The 20,262-nt window shown below is 49.0% G+C and overlaps 1 protein-coding gene across 1 annotated transcript in view; it reads right to left on the bottom strand.

Moving 5' to 3' along the window:
• Adgra1 (adhesion G protein-coupled receptor A1) overlaps positions 1–20,262 on the bottom strand; it is a 42,056-nt gene that overhangs the window by 15,363 nt on the left and 6,431 nt on the right. The window contains exons 2-5 of the mRNA XM_032892354.1: positions 19,168–19,754; positions 14,309–14,436; positions 12,432–12,555; positions 8,354–8,499 (exon numbers count right to left, since the gene is read on the bottom strand). Of these exons, the coding sequence (XP_032748245.1) occupies positions 8,354–8,499; positions 12,432–12,555; positions 14,309–14,436; positions 19,168–19,179 (410 nt within the window). The 5' untranslated portion in view covers positions 19,180–19,754. The remainder of the gene's footprint in view (positions 1–8,353; positions 8,500–12,431; positions 12,556–14,308; positions 14,437–19,167; positions 19,755–20,262) is intronic.

The raw sequence follows: 20,262 nt of genomic DNA on the forward strand, positions 1-20,262 counted from the left end.
ACCTCTCTATCTGGGAAACTGGGCCCGGACATTAACTCTAAGGACCTTTTGCCCTTGCACTCAAGGATCTGGGAAGAAAGGTGGGAGAGGATAGCAGGGATGCTTTATCAGATACAGAGTAGCCTCTAGAGGCAACCACCTTCATAAGGGTCTAGGCTGTCTAGCTCTGGATCTCAGCATCTGTCAGCATCCCAGTGTATCCCATGTCCCTGTCTCCTGCCTGGCATCTGTCTGCCTGCATGAGACCACAGCTTACTGCAGCACAGGTCTCTCGAAGGCTGGCCTCGAGCGTGAGGTTCAAGTGCAACAGAGGTAGGTGAACTTGTCCCATTGGCCATTTTCAGGGTCTGTAGCTCTGTATGTGGATCAACCCTGGCTGGCTCTTAGACATAAGAACATTAGAAATCATGGTAGGTTTCAGAGTTTGCTGTTGTTGCCCAAGAAGGGGTTTCTGGATGAGGGTTCTCAGGAGCCACTCTGCTAACATGTCTGCCCCCCGGGGCTTCAGCAAAGTTGTCCTCATTATGCGGGAAGAAACAAATGACGTTTCCCAAAGCTGGCTCTTGAAGTTGACTGCAATCTTCTTGTGGCTGCTGGTAACTTTCTTCTAAACAGAAATACCACTAGTGGGCCTACCACAATGGATACTACTTAGGGAGAAGCCATCAGAAGAGGCAAGACAGACTGAACACTTAGGATGTTATTACACGTGGACAATTGGGCATTGGCTCCTGCGCAGGTCAAACCACCCCAAGACATTCTCTGGGTCTCAGAAATGGCTTCCCTTAAGCTGATGGAGGATAGAGAAAATGTGGCAAGATATGTCCACAGAGACCATTGCTGAATGAGGGCAGACTGTCGGGATTGAGAGAGCAGTATGTGAGGTGGCCAGCAGGCCTAGTCTATGAAATTAGCCACTATCCCACTAAGGTAACTGGTGTAACTTGACGCAATGGTTGTAAAAATTTAATCATGTGCTCAGGACTGATTGCTGTTCTGTCCAGGAGTCCTACCTATGATATTCAGACTGCATAGCTTAACAGAAGACAGAACAGAGAAATGGGTCAACTAATGTTACAAGACATTAGGGACATAGCAAGTCCTGTGTAGCTCTTATGTAAAGTCTTAAGTGTGTTGATATTCCAGAAGTGGAGGGCTAATTATGCCCCTACTCTTGTAAGAAAGCTCAGCCCAGGGGATAGTATCCACACTTGGCCTGTTTGTTTGTTTGTTTATGTATTTCTTACCCAATATCTTTCTACTTCACCTTTCTAAACGTCTTCAAAGGCAGATGATTGTAGCAACTTCCTAGGCAGACAGGCCCTGTGTAGCCATGTAGCCAGAGATGGGGAGGTCTGCCAGTCTTCACTGGAGGACATACACCCAGTGCAGGAGATGTTAGTCTGTTCTATGAGGGTAACTCTGGCAACTGGCCCTTAAATGGAACTTGGATCCTAGTGTGGTCTACTTAGGCCTATTTTGTGCCCAGCACTGAGCCTGCAGAACCACCCTCCCAAGGCTGTTTATGTGAGTAACACTGTATATGCCAGGTAGCAGTATGTTTCCTAAGTGAGAGAGGTGCTCAAGACTGTGTTCAGACACTAGACCCAGAAAGAACTTTGAATGAATCATGGATGTCAGCTTTCCTAGATGGAAGCAGAATGTATTTAACTGTTGGAGGAAGAAATGGGCTAGAGACCCCAGAAAAATCTAGGACATGATTACTAACTGTTTTCTCTGAATTGAAACATTTCCTACTGGAGGTTAAAGGAAGGGTCTTAAGACTCAGGAAGTAAACAAAATTTGCAAGGCTCAGGAAGTTCCTGCAACTTACAAGATTTATAGGCTAAGTAAGCAGTAACAATTGATGGGAAGACTCTAAATGGGCTGAGCTGACTTCCAATTGTTGAGGTAGCTCTATAGATAGACTCATTCTCTTCTGAGTCCTCACTCATGCTTGGGTGGGTTTCCATGACATACTTGCTTATGAGTCACCCATAGTAAGTAAGCCCCTACCTATAATTCTGTAAGTGACTCCAACAAGCTTGATTCATTAAGCTAGGCTACATTGGAATTGTTTCTTTAGTTTGTTGGTGTCTTACCGTCGTTAAAGGAACCGTTGTTAATGCCCTACCAGGAAGAGTTGCACAATAGACATCTGCTCTGGATTCTCATTGACTCTAGTTAATGGGTCTTCTGAATTTGTAGGCTCTGTCCTGTGTCCTTCTGCACAGAGGTACCATTTTGTGATGGTGGCTGCTTTGGAGTCCTGAGTCCTGGCTTGCTCTCCATGACATGTGACTGTGGGGCTTTGAAACTCACAAGGATGAGTGACCCTCATGGTCACTCATAACTCACAAGAGTAAGTTACCTATGGCATTTCTTCAAAGTATTCAACTCAGACTAGAGGAGATTTATAGAAAGAAAAGTCAATAAATATATAGTAGACCCGGATGAAAGGCCACTCTGCCAATATTTATGAGTAGGACTTGATGCCAGCCTCTGATAAATGAAGAGAGCCCATGTGGATGCTGGGAAGAGGGAAGTGTCCTGATCCCATGTGAAGTGGAGGGAGGCATTGGTATTGTTCCCCGTGGATGCTAGGTAATGAACTGGTTCCATGTGATGTGTGCATGTGGGTGTGTGCACATGTGCACCGCAGGGCAGATCTTGGTTCCATTTGGGTACAGAAGGGTAAGTTATAGTTGCATGTTGACATGAGGGGGTTGGTTCTGGTCCAATGGTAATACTGAGGAGGAGGAGGGTCTGGCTTAATAAGGGGAGATCTTGGCTTTACATGAAGATTGTGGACAAGTTTCTGTTTCCATGTAAACATGTCTGGGGACACCTTTGTAGGATATGGACACCAGGGGATGGAATTCTGGTCCCATATGGCCATTGTGGGGAATCTTGGTCCTGTGAGAGAAGAATTTCAAGTAGACTGTGAGAAAGGCCTTGCTTGCAATCACATTTGAGCTATATGGTATCCTCTAAGAGGAGGCCTTATTAGGTAGTTACTTCTGTGTGGGCGTGGGGCAGGGGTGGGGTGGGAGTTGTCCTGATGTGTGCCAGCTGTACTTTCAGTGTGCTTGGCTATAGATCTGGCCACAGTGTAGTGAGCTCAGGATGTTAGTTGTGAGAACTGGGATATAATGTTCGGCTAGGCTAGGTGTTTCCACACCATCAGAGGTATAGGTGGCTGGGATGCTGGCATAGCATCTCCCATGGGTTGGGTAGGCAATGCTCTATCCTGGCATCCCTCTCAATCAGGCAGCTCAGCTTTTCCTCAGGCTTTCCCCATCCCTCACACCTTCCTTCTCCCAGCATAATTTCTCTCCAGTGTGTGTCCCACATGGTAAGGCCTGTTCAAGGTCAGCCACCCCTCAATGGGAAAGCCAGACTGTCTTTGTCAGAGACCCTCAGTTCCTTAGCTGAGGTTGGAAGACTCTCTTTCTTGATACTTTCTGCTTCTGGGTTTCTCTAGTGCTTCTGGTTACAAGTGATTTCTTAACTGACAGAGGCTTGAGATGGGACTAAGGATGGGTGTTCCCACTAGATCTATAGCCGTGTCTGTGCCAGAGGCCCCTGTCAAGGCTCTGGGCCTGCTGTACGATGTCTGGGTGACCTCTGTTCAGGGTCTTCAGCCTCTGGTATTCTCTAGAGGCTGTAGTTCCCACTGAGCACATAACAACACAGTTCCACACCCCGCTCTCCTCTTCCTGCTCCAAGAAAGCAAGTAGTGACCAGTCCAGACATAGCCTAGATTTACCTGGAAGGTAAGGTATACTACCTTCTCTTTGCCCATTTTCTGCCCCTCTCCCTGGTCACAGAGCCAATGGACACACGCAGAATTTTCTAAATATGAAATAAGAAGTAGGAAATGAAGCATGTCTCTTGGTTGTAGCAAACAGAGTCTGAGCCACTGAAACCTCAACCCCACCCCCAATCCCCGTAACCAAGCCTGGAATTTCTCCATTCGCATCATTATTAAAAGAAAAATCTCCACATGTTTACAGTTCTTTCCTCCTGTCTTCCAATAGCTAATGAACTGTGAAAATAAAACCGCACACTCTTAAGTAGCCAAAGACCAGGAAAGGAATCCCAAGGAAAACTAGAAACTATTTTCAGATGAATGAAAAACCACACAATATTCCTTTGGGACCTGGCAAAGCCACACACAAGAAATGAAACAGCTATTTTAATAAAAAATGAATCCCCCAATTTCACATGGTTAGGAACTAGGAAGAAGGACAAACCAAGCCTCTTCCCACAGAAGGACCGAGCAGCGATGATAAACCAGAGTTGGGGGTGGGGGAAAGCAGAGATGATATACCAGATGAGGGGAGGGGAATACACCAAAGGCTGGTTCCTACTTGGCGCTACGAGAAGAGAGAAGGCCAAAACTGACTTGGAGGTTGGCCCAGAGCAGTTAGCTAGACAGAAGGAAAGTCAGGCATTCAGAAGGGCCTGGGAGAAGCAACCCCGTCCCTAGGCAACAGTGTCACAATCATTACATGCACACAGCTCCTGGGGATTAACCAAAAACCTTCGGAACTCAAGATCCACACACAGAACCTGTTGTATTTCTGTAGGCAAGCACTGGTGATTAGAAATGAGAATTAAGAAAATCTCAATTTGTACTACATTTATTTTTCATTTTTGAGACAAGGTCTCACTCTGTCATCTCTGCTGGCTTGGAACTCACTACATATCACCAGCTGGTCTCGAACTTGTGATAATCCCCCTGCTCTAGCCTCCTGAGGGCTGGTGGTATAGGCATGAGTCACCACATCTGGCTATATTAATATTTAAAATGAAAAAAAAACTTCAGAAAAAAATGTAAACAAGGAGGTCCAAGACTTCCGCATTGCAAATTATCAAAGATTTCCATACATAGAAAGGAGGCTGTGTCTGTAGACTTGGAATGCTTCCTTACATGCCCGGCAGGCCACATCATTCGTGCTGCAGAGGGAACTGAAATGACCGGACAGCCTTCCCAAGGCCAATGCTCTCCATCTTTGGCCCAGAGCTATGAGCATGTTTGGATGCTCATCCTAGCCCTTTGTGGGGTTTTGGTCTCTGGTGACTTGTCTCTGGGACATAAACTCTATGTCTGAGCATCCACTTACGTGGCCCCAGCCAGGATCCTGTCGGCAGCAGGGCTGGTCATGTCTTCTTCAACACAAAACACTAATGAGGAAGAGACCTCAGTTGTTGCCTTTCCATACACCCAGGGGCCACTCTCTGAGGGATTGGCTGCTCATTAGTTGCTCATAGTGCTCCTTAATCTTCTCTGTGAGTTAGCTTGTATTAGCGGGCATACGTGTGCGTGTGCATGCGTGTGTGTGTGTGTGTGTGTGTGTGTGTGTGTGTGTGTGTGTCTGTGTTCAAATGTACATCTTCAGAGTAAGTGAAGATGAGACCAGGTAAATCACTAAGTTCACAGAATCCCCGCTGAGAATCTAGATTTTTTTTGTTGTTGTTGTCATGGAAACTACGAACCTCTATCATGGATGAAGAGCAAATACTTGGTTTTAACCTTGGCAATGAGGCCCATTCGGCTGCTTCCTGCTAGGTCTCCATGCATCCCTCTCTCTCCTTGAAACAACCCCCACACACATGTGAAAGCTCTAGGGAGTGAGAGCCATCTGTCCTCATGCTGCTGCCCAATGACACAGCCTGTGCAGCACCTAGCACTAACCCCGAGGGCGGCAGGCCTGCTCAGCACTACCTGCCCAAGTCCTAGGTCTCGTCGGTGGCTCTATTTTCCTTCAAAGTTTCCCCAAGGTGAGTGTGTCTCCTCAAAGCTGAGCAGGGAATGTATTTAGAATACGGAGATTGCAGTGTTGCCTCAGGGAAGGGAAGGTTGCTATACATGTGGACAGCTCTCTTAGTACCTCTTTTGGGAAACCTGCAGGCTAGGCTGGCCGTGTGGCCTTTACACACAGTAAACAGAGCTCACCAGCCGCACCCATGGGATTCGGCTCTTCTGCCTGTGGTGGCCCAGGGTGCGGTGAGAAGCGGTGTTCAAGTATTATGTCCAGAGAGCAGTTAAGCAGGACATGCACCTGGTGGGCATCTCTAGGGTTCTTTCCAGAGACTGTGGAAGTTCCTGGGACTCTGGAACTAATTCCAGTGGATGTTGATATGAATTTATGCATTTGGGGACGAGGGCAGGATGCAAACCCAGAGAGATATCCATTGTGGTCTCAGGAAGAGACACCTGAATGAGATGCTGGATCAAAGAGCGCATGATAGAGGCTGCCATGATAGAGGACATGGAGGGTGAATTAGTCAGTATTCTCTAGAATAAAGAAGCAATAGAATGAATGCGTGTATGTCTATAGTTAAGATTATTGCATTTGAAAACTATCTAAAGGGAGGTCTGTTACATCAACTTACACAGTAGAGGCTGTGTAGTCCAACCACAACTGTCTGCATGCTGGAGGGGCAGAGGATCCCCTAGAGGCTCAGTTCAAGAAGCTGGGAGCCTTAGAACAAGACAGAGAAGGGATGCGTCAGCCTGGGGCTGAAAACATGGACGCTCCTTGGAGAGCCAGTGGTGTGAGTATGTTTAAAGGCTGAAGATGGAGGCTGGTGTCCATGGGCCATGGCGGCCAGAATGGATGTACCCTCTCAGTAAGTATGACGCTTGTGCATGCTGCCTGTTATCCCCTCTTACTTCATTCCATCTGGGCCCCAGCCCGATAGTATGCTGCTGCCCTCACTCATGATGGGACTGTCCTTTTCCTTACCCTGTATTAGTCATCTCTGAAAAGATCTCAGGGACAGACCCAGGAGTACTTTTCTGGTCTCTGGAATATCTCAATTCAGTCAAGTTAACAACCAAGGTCAAGTGTCAGAAGGCCATCATGAGGTCTGAGATGAAAGGGTCCCCCTTTCTTTTCCTTAGCCTCACGTCTTTCCGAGAAGGGCCAGGCACAGCAATCTCCTTTCCAGCCCCAGGCCAGGTCAGAAATCAGCAGAGGGAAGCAAGCCCTCAGTGGTGAATGAAGCTGACATCCTTTATAATCCCTGACCCTGCACCTGCGAATGACATTAACCTGCAAAGAGACTGAACCTGCAGAGGACGTGCAAATGCATGTGTATGTGGACAACCTGTATCTGCAGGGACTATGTAACTGCGCATGAGCATTCCCATGTGTATGGGCATGTTCCTACGTACAAGGTGCATATGGTATGTAAGAATGTATGTATACCAAGCCCACAGCTAGCCATGGGGAAAGGGGTTGGGGAAGACAGGAAGGGTCAGACATGCCAATGACCAATGGCTGCTGGGATCCTAGTACCATAGACCATCCTAGCAAAACAGGTACTGTTGACCAAGAAGGGTACTTGTGGAGCCTCAGTGGCCTACAGGACAGGCAAGGCCTGCTTTATGGAGGGTAGCACCTATGCCGAGGGCCTCCTAGGCAGGCTACTCTTGAATCTGGCTTGTGTTGGGGGTTTGGTCTTGAGCAAGTGACAAAGAGATGGGGCTTGTATTGGTGACTGCCATCCACTATGGTTACAGGCTTGCTCTCATCGAAAGTAACTTTCAATTGCCTTGCAGCACAGCTGATTTCTAAGGGAAGCGAGAGGGCTCCTGGTGCTTCCTACTCTTGTGGTTTCTCTGTCTCTGAGCCTGGAAAGAGGGGGGAGCAACCATCCTGCTGTCTTTGCCCTCAAGGCTCCATGATTCCATGACCCCAGCATGTCTGTGGTTCCAAGTCTGCTGAGAATTCTCTCCGAGGAAAGGGGGTAGGTAGACATAGCTTGAGCAGAGCCTCCTTAATCCATAGGGTCCCAACATGACAGTGCACAGTGACTATGAAGTTAATGCTAGAACGTGCAAAGGTTTTCTATCAGCTACAAGCAGGTGCCTTAGCATTGCTGAGACCAGAAGTAAATCAAAGCCACCAATGCCCAGTTCCCATGTGTGGTCACTCCAGGAGGCATGGAGGGCCTTCTGCCAATAACTGGGCAGCTCAGTGTTGCCCATGCAGCTTCTCAAGTTGCCCCAGGCATATGCATATATATTATATATATGATATATATGATATGTCCCTATATTAGCCTCACCCCATGACTAAACCCATTTACCTCAGGACTTTGCTCCACTACCCCATGCTACTGGTTCCTATATTCAGCACAGCGCCTCCCAATTTCTGTCCCCAGACTCCTCCCCGCCCCTTTACTGTGCCCACCGCTCAGGTCACTTAATCAGGCCAGATCATCTCCAGCCTGGAGCCTGGGGAGGAACGTTTACAGGACACCTGAAAGGTATGTCCCGGGCAGGTCATGGGTTTCTTGGGCTCAGGTGATGGATGGGGCCGTGAGCAGTCATGGATACCTGAGCAAGGGCTGCTTGGGGTATGGCGGCTGGTCTGCACCTGGGCACGGCAGGGCCTTCTTGGTCACCTGTTTGTAGATGTTCCTGGCAGTCACTCCGATCCACAGCATGGTAGAAAGCGTGGAATAGTGCAGCGCAATGCCCACCTGGGAGGAAAGAATGTCACCAGACAGCCACCTCCTCCAGCCACCTCCCCGGCATGCACAGCAGACTCCTTGCGTGCAGCCCAAACTCTGTGTGGTGAGTACAGTGAACCCTGGCAGCTACTCTGCAGTTCTTTAGGAACAATAAAAAGAGGGAGGTCAATAGGAGAACAGGTAGGGAATGAGTCAGAGGCAGCCGAGACTCTTACACTGCTCAGCTATTTGCTGTGTACGTGGACCTGGGGGAGGCTTGTGGGTTTGCACACTGGTTCCCCCTCTGCAGGACGTCTATGCCATCTTTATGTATGGGCTCTGGTGCACACACCTATGTGTGAACCCTGGCCCCACTCTGGACCCCCAAGTGGAAGGCAGGCGCAGCTGCACAGCAGGGCTCCTAACATGTATTCACTGAGGCACCGAGTTTAAGGAAAGGCACCTCAGGCCTGATAACCCACCCTTGCACATCACAGTGACTCATTGCTATGGAAACGGCCGCTGGAGCTAGTCCCAGCCAGCACTTTTACGCTAGCTAATTACGCATTCTGCACTGCTCCGTCTCCATCTGATTCCATAAAATAAGGCTACTTTTGAGGTACTAACCTGACATTTTGAAATGGCAAGTAAAATATTGCTATAATCGGAAAGGACATAAATGTTTAAGGAATACAGAGATTTCCTGAATAAAGCTAACATCGCACCGGTATAATGATTTATCGAATCCAGAGTTCAGTTTTTACTTATGAGCAAACGCTATAATAATTGATGAGGACTTGGGGCGGGGTGGAGGTTGGAGAGATTGGAGAACTGTTTATGGTTTCAGATGGCTTCGTGGGTACAGCGCAGCGTGTCCTGCGAATTCAGCCTTCTCTTGGCTTTGCTGCTGCTCAGGTAAGATGGGCCACATGGAAATTCCAGCCACAGTGGGCTCAACCTCTCCTGGATGAGGGCAGGAGGCCCCGGACCTAGGTGGCAAGAGCTGTCTGCCATGTTAGAGTTCAGTGCAAAGGCAAACAGAAAAGGGGAGGTAGGCACGGCTTGAAGGAAGGTCTGCAGTGTGGCTGTCATTGTCATAGACAGATAGAAATGTCAGACTCATCCTCAGAAGGGCGCCTGACTTTTGTCCTTGAGACATTAGGTCAGGGCCCTGAGGTAGGTGGGAGCATGGCTAGGAGGAGAGAGGGAGGGGAGGCCTGGCTGCTTCCTCCCTTAAACTGAGTCTCATCCAAGCTGTGCGATCAGGGAGCAGAAAGTGTACAAAGGCAGGCTTTGTCTCTTAAACACCAACTTGAGGCAAAACACATAGGGAGGTCAAGGGATGCCGCTTGGCTTCCAGACAGCATGTGCTATTGAGAGGAAGAGCAGGCAGGACACCCTCCCTTGCTTCCGGACCCGGGGCCAGCACTGACGCACATTCATTATGTGGGACTAACAGCAGCCGTCTGCTTTGTTTATGATGTCACTTAGTACTTTAATGAGACTCACGGTCATCTTTCTGTTGCTATGACAACTGTCTGTTCTCACCAGCCATCCAGAGCTCTGGACCACTTCTCCTGGCTGTTCTGTGATGATGCTGAGCTTGGATGGGGAGGGGCTGAGACTCCTGTACTCAGTCACTTGGCTGCTGATCAAAGTCCGGACACATCTAGCTTTCAGCGATCTAGTTTTTAGCCTACTCCTCTCAGGTCTCTCCCCCTAGCAGGTGAGGTAGGGGAGCGGTTGCGATGAGTGAGGTGGGCTAGCTTCGGACCTGTCAGGCAACTGATTAAAACCAGCCTGGCTTCTGGCTCAGGGAGGCCTCAGAAGCAATAGACACCCTCACTTCTGTGTATAGGCATAGGGACATTTAAACATGTCTCTGTGTGGTGGAGATTCTTACCTGGAATGCTTTATGGGAACTGCCCCCCCCCTTTATCTCTTGTTTTCCCTGAGCTCTCTCTGACTCCCCCGCCCTTGCAGCAGTAGTTCAGGGTCTCCCAAAAAAACCAACTTGAGGCAAAACACATAGGGAGGTCAGAAGGCCTTGTGGCTTTCTGGTTCTTAGTCATGTGCTATCCATGACTTCCCCCAACATAGCCTGGCAGATGTGTTTCCATCGGTACCACACCGCTAACACTGTCGGTGCCTGGCAGGTGTGTCGCCAAGCAAGGGATGAATAGAGGCTGGCCATTTTAGGAAGCCACCGGCGACTAGGAGGTGGCTGCTTTCTGCGGTCCACCCTACTCCAGCACCCAGGGACCTGTCTGTTATCTGGAGTCCCAGCATTGTTACTAAGGACTTCCTGAGCATGGCCCTTGTAGATCTTAGCTCGGAGGTATTTCCTGATCCATTTGTCCCCGCCTACCAAATCTCTCTTCCAGGTCCTGCCCTGGCGGGATTTTGGGGTGCTATGCATGCCTGGATCCCTGGGGCTTCGTGGGGTTGGCCTGAGCTTTGGGCCAGTGCTGTATTTCATGGAGGCCCTAAGATGATTCCAATGACTGTGTGGCCAGCAGGCCCCAGCTGCTCGGCACTTGGTGGCATAGTGAAAACATAAAGATAACGACCCAGTCAATTGCCGTTTTGATGGCTTCTGGGTAAGCTTTTATAGCAAGAGTGGGATTTCCTAGTCCTCCCCGTGGCTGCTTCCAGGTTAACGGTTAACAGAGGCAGCATGGAGGAAACTATCTCTCTCCCATTCAGGCATGTGGCACTGCCTTTTCAGCTAGTCTGGCCCAGGGGTTGATATGACATATACATTTGGTACCCAGGGGACCAGAACATGGGTTGTGTCTTTCAGGTGTGGATGTCATGCTTCCAGAACACCGTGGGCCTCAAATGGCACCAGTGTAGGTAAGCAGTAGCATTGGCTGAGTCAGTTTAAGCCTGCCTGAGCTAGGTGGGTCTGGGTGGGAACCAGGGAGGTGGGAGGGTGTGTCCTGTTAGCCAGGCTGTTCTGGGAATAGCCTATCATCACCCATTGATCCTCAGGATAAGCCTCAGCTGCAGCTGGCTACCCACACAGGAGGACAGGTCATAGGAGAGGCTGGGGAACTGATAACGTGGTTATTGTCATTAATGTGGGTCATGCAGTTCTCGGGTTGGTCGGGGTCATCTCTGCAGCTGCCAATAGCTATTTGCTGAATTTGTAGTAGTTAGGGCTACCTGAGGACCCGGGGTGCAGGGAAGATGTTGGCCATGAAATGACAGTAACCACCAGGCTTTTTGGTAAGTTGCTCTGGGTCCCTGCCTGTCCTCACACATGGGGCTGAGGTGTGGAGCAGGACAAACACACCTTGCTGGAGGTGCAGTTGGCTCTTTTCCTTGATCCAGAGCCATAGCCCCAAAGGACAGTCCTGGGCTTGGCTTTGGAAGGAGTCTCTCTAGCATCGTCTTAGCCACGGGCCACAGATTCTATTTCCCTGTTTAAGATGCTCAAACCAGGCCACGCGTGTGAAGATGATCTGCCTTGTGATTTGAGCTATTCTTTTCCGTGCTGGGTGTTTCAAAACCCCCCTTTCCCTAAGGGAGAGCAGAGGTGGCTGGGATGCTCTCTGCCTGGTTTGTGTGGGGTAGAGCCTCTGCTGCTACTGGTAGCTGTGGCTGGCAGATCTGCTGGCAGGGTGAGGTCAGGACTGGAAGGTCTCACTCAGCCCACCCCTAGGTACTGCCTCACTGGGTTTTTGGGAGAGGCATCATGCCATTCTGGTGAAGATCCATGTTTGCTGGACAGTAGCTGTCTAGGTACGTGGCCCACTAGTCCTTAGACTAGACCTGCTTCAGACGGAGTGGGATTGTAATACGGAGCCACTATAGAAGCCTCACTCTTCTCCTCGGGAGCAACAGCTGAACAAGCACTAAGGTATTATTTTATAAGCAAATTAGCATACATTTCTGCTGTGATAAGAAAACTGTCATGCGCGCCTTTGTTTGTTTAGCACGGGGAAGGCAGCACTCACCGCTTGGCACAGGATAGGGTGTTTGGTGCGGTTGATGCCACCAGCAAACACGGTGAAGGTCAGAGCTGCGTGGAAGCAGAAGTTGAGGAGTGCGTGCCGGCCTTTCCGGCTTATCCGGATGGCACTATGGGAAACAGAGATTTCACATTAAAAACCACTGGTTTAGAGAAGAGCCTGGAAATACCACCCTTGTCCATGGTAGGAATAGTAGGCTCTCACTAGGGCTGGGAGTAACCCCTCCCAAGGACCAGACCATGGGAAAGACAGACAACTGACCTTGCCCACGTCAGCAGGCTCTCACAGGAGCAATGCTTGCAAAGACTTCTGTAGAGTTTCTACCCCTATGTCCAATTGACAGAGACTGGCTTGTTTGGGGTCTCTGGGACTGCTGCTTCTCTCTCTGAGTAGATGTCTGATACACAGAGAGGGCCAGACTATGTGACTACAAGTTTGATTGCCTTTGGTTATGATAATGTTCATGGTCACCAGAATGTCTAAAGTTCTGTGTAGCCAGCCAGGGCAGGGCCAGCGTTGTTCAGCCTATGACTCTGACTCTACTGTGGCTGTGTACCTGTCTAAGTCTCATCCTACAGCTTCTGTGGTCTGGGTGTGCTTCTCAAATTCTCTGCTGAAGGGGCTGGGGAGATGGCTCAGTGGTTAAGAGCACCGGCTCCTCTTCCAGAGGTCCTGAGTTCAATTTCCAGCCACCACATGGTGGCTCACAACCATCTGTAATGGGATCTGATGCCCTCTTCTGGTATGTCTGAAGACAGCTACTGTGTACTTATATACATAAAATAAATAAATCTTTTAAAGAAATCTCTGTTGAAACTCAATTGTCAGCCTGATGGTATTAGGAGATGGTTGTTGGGACGGAGTTCTCATGAACAGGTTTAGTGCCCTTATTAAAGAGGCCCTAAGGGCTCCCTTCTCTTTAGACAGCTGGAGGACTCAGAGAGAATGCCATTCATGTACCAAGACTCTGAGTTCTCATCAGACACCAAACCTGCTCAGTACCCTCGCTCTTGACTTCTAATTTCTAGAACTGTGAAGAAACAATTTCTATTCTAGTCACTGTTATCAACCAGCCTCTCTGTAGTAACTTGCTAGAACTGCGGAAGGAGACTAAGAACAGTTTTGGATCAATCCTCTCCCCCAACAGTGGCCTTGACATATACAAGCCTCCACTCGTGACGGCCTATGGTCCAGGCCTAGGCATCACTCACAATTTTAATTATGTGTTTGGCTGTGGCTATGGCTGGGCTTCCCTTCTCCTATCTCCTTGTGCATCTTCTATGGATTCAGGCACATAGAAGTCACACACATTCATTCTCAGACACAGGCATCCAGAAACAAACTCAGAAGGAGACCTCTGTCAAGAAGGTCCTTAGATAAAAAGTCACAATAGGGGACTTCAAGGACCCTGCAAGCATGACCATGACCTCTTAGGATGCTGGAACCAACATGCTTCCATCTCAGGACAGACTTATGTCACGCAGTTTCACAAGAACACAGAGGATGCTGTTAAGACGTTGCAGTGGGGACTAAGAGGTGGCTCAGCCTTTAAGAGCTTGGTGTTTGTTAGAGGTCTTGGGTTTGGTCGTCAGCATCCACATGGTGGCTTGTAATCATCCTTAACTCTAGTTCAGGTGTACTAGGTGCCCTCTACTGGCCTCTTTGGGCCATTCCAGGCATATACATAGAACACAACATACATATATATAGGCAAAACACTCATACCCATAAATTATAAACAAACCAACCAACAAATAATTAATAATGAAAGAAGGTCGAGACCCAAGATGGAAGGATTAGATTTTCTCTAGTATTGTGTCTTGTGGCCACTGTGTTGGGCAGGGTGGGGTGGGCTTCCTTACCTCTGATGCAGGATGTAGGTGATGACAGAGGCAAGGAGACATAGGAGCATGACCGCAGTGCAGGCATACACCACGGGGTGCAGGAACTCCCCTGGGTACTGGGGCAGGGAGAGGACAGTCTTCAAATCCTGGAAAGGAAGCAGAGAGTGGAGTGACTGATATAGCCAGGATTCTTTATGTGACTTGTCAGGTGTGTCAGGAGGGGTCAGGCTGGTGGCAGAAAGGGACTCTCTTCAGTGACTACCCAGGCAGGAAGGCTGTAGGGTATAGTATCCCAGGAGCCCACTTGGGGTTGGTACCTTCCCAGGGCTGCTCAGCTGAGAGCATCTGCCCGTGACACTGAGAGCAGCTCCTAGAGGCAGCATTGCCACAGTGCCTATATCTGCCTCTAGCCATCTCTCTATCCATGTCACAGATAGAGGGCAGGCAGGCGCCAGCTTCCACTGCATGTGTGTCTGCTGCCTTCAGACAAGTTACAGAACACCCAGCCTCCTCCAACCCACTTCTGCAACCCACGTTCATTGACATTATGCTTTTAAATGGCTCCCTGGGGGAATTCTCCACCAGTTTCTAGCAGGTCCTAGTGGCATTAACCTGAGCAGATGGAGAAAGAGAAGCTGTTACGAGCCATAGGTATGGCCTCAGGACCTTTCCAGGCTTAAACCCACTTTACTGTGCATCCGAACTGAAGTAAAGGGTTTGAGGTGACAGTTTCACATGAACGCATGGCTTTCCTGTGGTAGGGCCACCCAGAGGAATGGATGTCTGGGTTGCAAATCCTTAGGGCCCTGGGGTGGGTTTTCTTGCCACCCTCTTTGGGGCAAGAGGGTCAAGTCTCTGGTTAACCTTGAAGAGACACCTGGTCAGTGGGCATCCAGGGGTCATGCCCACAGTGTCCTCATACCTATCACACTTCTGGGTCATAGCTGGTGCAGGGAAGATGTCTTAGGGGTAGGTGTGGACACGGGTAGCACACGAACAACTCTCTGGAAGACACGAGACTCAAACGGCGAGATGCCATGTGGCCTGTGTCCATCCCAGGTCATGATTTCCTAACAAGACACTGCAAAGTTGGCTCTAGAGAGGGCACACTGTACTCCTCTACTGGAGACCCCACATCCTACCCTCCTGACCAGGAAACTCCCCACACTTGGCCCAAGGTCCTGGAAGGGGAATTGTAGTCTGGATATCAACAGGATGGCCCAGCTATAGTGCCATCACATCTCTGCCCCACGAAGCCTTCAGAAATGCTGGCCAGGCAACAATTGCAGGAGGAGCCCGTGCCTGAGTAAGGACAAAGCACCTGCAATGGCTGGGAGTTTCTGAAGGGAGAGAGTGCATTGTTTCCCTGAGGAAACAGTGTGTCTTCAAGTGGACCTTTCTTCCTGAACATCCAGCACCTCACCCGGTGGGTGAGCTCAGTTGTGTGGCATACTTAGGACATTTGCCCATGGGTATTTTTAAGAACGCAGCCAGAGACGACCTCACTCTCCAAGCAATAAGTGCCTCCATTAAGATCTCCTGAATGCTCCTGACTTCAAAGCCTCAGATGCTTTCTATAGTGTGTTAAGTGGAGGGTTCCAGACCCAGTGGAGAGCAGCCTCTTTCCGGATTCTTGGTCTGCATGGGAGAACACATGTCCTTCTTTGGTGTCTGTCTGCAGAGAATTTACTATGTGGTGGTAGAGGACACTCTGGCTCCCGTGAGTACCAAGGCCATTATTCTGTTTGTCTCGGCTCAGCTGCTTCCTGTCAGACAGAAGCCAACTTCTGAGTCATGGGGAGCATGCTTCCTGGTGAGATCAGGATACCCACATACCAGATGAGCTTGTGCTACTGGGAGGTGGAGTGCCCCATGGGGTTCTAAGAACTTTGGGTTCAACTGGGCCCAAGTGACATCTCCAGGTACCTATGCACATGAGTCTCTCCATGGAAGTCTTAGGATTTTGACCCATTTTTACTATTGTTGTTATTGGGGGGAGAGGGGAGAGAGAGAGAGAGAGAGAGAGAGAGGGAGAGAGAGAGAGAGAGAGAGAGAGAGAGAGAGAGAGGAGAGAGACTGAGAGAGAGCGAGAGCGGGGGGAGGCATGAGCGAGAGAACATGAGAACAAAATGCAAGTGAGCTTTTAAGTACAGTTCTTGCCTTGCAGCTAGGTTTCTTCCCTGGCACTAAAACTCTACAATGAAGGCCAGTCTATGGCTTCCAAGTCTTCTGTGCCCCGCCCCCCAGCCCCCATGGTCATCATTACTGTGTATATGAGGTGTGAGGGTGTCACAGGGGCTTGTGTTCCTGATGGTATCAGATGCTTGTGATGGGAAGGATCTGAAGGAGCCCCAGAGGGCAGAGGGCTCAGCTATAACCAGAGTGCTGCTTGCAGAGTCCCTGGTGTTCTGAGTTGGGAGCAGTGTTCCACAGTCTCATCTCCAGTTCCTATAGGAACCTGATCTATGGCTTGGATTCATATAGCAAATCCTCACGGGAGGCTAAATAACCAAAGAGAACTGTCTTCACGTAGCAGGCAGAATGCTTAGAGGGCCAGATTTCTATGCAGTGATTTTTTTCCCCCTAGGATGCTGTCCAGACCTGATCACACAGTCTTGGGCCGAGGGACTCATTCTCAGCTGGATAGTCACAAGGGGAAGCCTCTAACCCTCTGGGGGCTCTGTACGCTTTGGAGACCCAGCCCGGGTGGGGGTAGAGTCACCTACATGAAGATGGACTTCAGAGGCTAGGAACAGGATGACCCAGGGGATGACCAATGAGCTTGGTTAAAAATGGGGTTTGGTTTGGCTTCTTGCTTATTTGTATCAGAATGATCAGCAGTGCCTTTCTGCATTTTTAGAGGTGACATTTAAAATTCAAAGTAGGCAATGCAAAATGGAGATGCATTTCATATTTTAAAGTTCACACATGGGCAAGTTCCTCTCAAGGAGTCTACTGTGCAAATGTTCCTTGGGCAAGGTTCCAGCGATCTGACACGGGGTCAGGCCGCCTGGCTTAAGGACAGCTCCCTCTGTTGCTGCGGAGCCAGAGCGTTCTCTGAAGCAGTGATGGGGACCAGAGCTTGACTCCCAGGTCACCACATAAGAGCTCTCAAATGACCAAAGTCTGTTGTCCAGCCAGCTGTCACTTGCCCCCACAAATTACAGCTATCATGCTGATAACCACATGCTCCTGGCTGCCGGCTACCCAGTTACCACACACATTCCACAGGAACTCTACATTGGTGAAGTCTGATGTGGAGGCCATGTTGACACTTGAGAGGATACTGAGCTTGTTATCATGTAATTATAGTGATACAGACATACCCACCCTGCTGTCCAAGACCTTAATATAACCAAGTCAGGGGGAAAGGAGGTGGCACCCTGTTTCCTGGAAGTCTCCTCCCTTCTCTGATGACAGCAGGGAGCACTGAACTGTCAGAATGCAGGCCTAGTGAAAACCACACCCAAGAGCAGCCTCAGAGCCTCCAGGGTTCCTTCCCCTTTCTGTTCCTTGACCACCGGATAACACTTCTTGCTTACTCCTCAGAACTGTTGTTGGTTGATGCTATCAGCTCGAAGTAGGAAAAGAATCTGTAGATTCAGTAACATGGAGGAAGAGACCATTCCAGAGAACCCTTAGAAGCAGGGTGAATTTCAATGAGGGATAAAGGCTGCTCTTAACCACCTCGGTCCAGGTGACATGCTGCTTGCATTGTCTGCAGGATGGGCTGATTGCTTCAGAAAGCCTTTTTGGACATTTCTTTATTCCCTTAAGCTGGGTGCTCAGCCAACAGTCCCATGAATATCCCCACTGTGGTGGTTTGAATAAGAAGGGGCCCCATAGGCTCATGAATACAAAGTCACTAGCACTAGCACATTTGAAAGGATTAGAAGGATTAGGAGGTGTGGCTTTGAGGTTTCAAAATCCCAAGCCAAGACCAGTGTCTCCCAAGGATCAGGATATATCTCTTAGCCAAACATGCCTGGGTCACATTCCCTGCCAAGATGATAATGGACTAAACATCTGAAACGGAAAGCAAGCCCTCAGTTAAATGTCCTCTTTTATAAGCACTGCCTTGGTCATGGCGTCTCGTCACAGCAACAGAACAGCGGCTAAAACACCTGCTCTAACATACAGTAACAGCTCTCCTGTTTACAGAACAGCGGCTAAAACACCTGCTCTAACATACAGTAACAGCTATTCTGTTTTGAGTCACGGCTTCAATTCACATTATCATTGTATTTTAGTTGATGTATCCTTTAAGCTTGTTCTGCCAATAAAACGAGTCAGGAAGTTACACAGGACAAGAAGAAAGGAGGGAAGGAGGAAGAGAGTTCAATTAGGTAATAGGGAAGCTTGTGATGGCTGTGACAAGTGGAAAAGGAGTCTCTTGAACCTGGGATGCCACGTCTGAAGGCTCATGGCTCTCTGACCAGGGAACTTTGAATACAGGGAGCAATGGATCTTTCTGATTCCTCTTCTGATTTCTTCTCTCCCTCCTTCCTTCCTTCCTCCCTTCCTTCCTTCCTTCCTTCCTTCCTCCCTTCCTTCCTTCCTTCCTCCCTCCCCTCCTCTGTCTGCCTGTCTGTATGTGAATGTGTGTTGCAGTGTGTGTGATGTATGCACACATGTATGTGCAGAAACTAAAGGAGACCGGCCATCATAGCTTTCTCACTGTCTGCCTTAATCCTTTGAGTCAGTCTCTGAGTGAAGAAAGGGGCTAACCTCATGGCAGACTAGCTCTAACAATCCTCCTGTCTTCATTGGGGTTATGGGAGCGTGCAGTCATGCTTGTTTTGGTTTTGTTTTGTTTCTTACGTAAGTGATAGGCTTGAACCCAGGCTCATGTTTTTTTGCACAACAAGTTGTCTTACCCACTGAGTCATCTCCTCAGCCTCGGTCCTTCTTTCAACTTAGTTCTCCTGGGTTGTCTTCCTCGGTTCCATCTGTGGTTTTGTTCTCTTTTGTTTTGTGGCAGGATCTCCCTCTACAGCTGCCTCAGCTTCTCAAGTGCCGGACTCACCAGTGTGAGTCGCTGTGTGCTGATTTTCCTATTCTTCTTGTTTTTCTCCGTTCTGTATTTTTTATTTTCTGGTTCTGCACCAACCCAGACTGGTTTCAAGAGAGCCTGATGCATTTCCTTGCTCGTCTTTTCAGTGATAACTGGATCTTATCAATAGATCAGCCTTCCATGGGACAAGCAGAAGGTAAGTCACTCATTCTCTTAGAATGCCAGTGGACGTTACATGAACATAGTTTGCTGGGATTTCCTTTTTAGAGGGATACATGGGACGGTGAAGTCATGAAGAGGTTTGAAGACAGACATTTTGAAGAGTGTTATGGAGGTTTCCTTCTAGGCTGGCAGTTGCTTTCTTAGTGTGGATGGCTCAGGAGAATGTTGAAATCGGAAAAGCTCTGTCTGACAGAATGGTAGCTCTGAGACGGTTCTAGCCATTTAGACCTTGGGATGGACAAAAAGAAAAAGAAAAAGAAACCAAACCAAATAAAACAGAAAGCAAAAGCAAAACCCAAACCCCAATAGACCCCAACAAATCCTGAGAGAAGTTCTGAGTTGCTCGTAAACATAGTGATCTGTCCCACCTGCCTGTAAGGGGAGGCAGGGACAGGCCATTTGTTGGCTCCTGAGTACCACAGGCCCCGCTAGGTTGAAAGGAATCTACACATTTGGGCTCATAGCTTAGAGCTACAGATCTCCCTTCACCCATGGTCTCAGAGCTGATCACACACAGGCAAAGCTTCTGTGCATCTGAAAGTGCTCCACTGCCAACCTCTGTGACCCTCATGAACCATGGGGAGGAAGGCAGTGCCTTGGGGCCTGTCTGAGTTCCATAGAGCTGCAGAGCCAGGGTGCGAGGTCTACTCTTTGTATATCTTTCCAGTGCCTTTGGTATTGAAAATTATGTCACGTCTTACTATATATTTATTGATTTAATCAATATTAGCAGTGT

Source organism: Rattus rattus, chromosome 2 (genome assembly GCF_011064425.1).
Source record: "Rattus rattus isolate New Zealand chromosome 2, Rrattus_CSIRO_v1, whole genome shotgun sequence".
NCBI classification, from domain to species: Eukaryota; Metazoa; Chordata; class Mammalia; order Rodentia; family Muridae; genus Rattus; species Rattus rattus.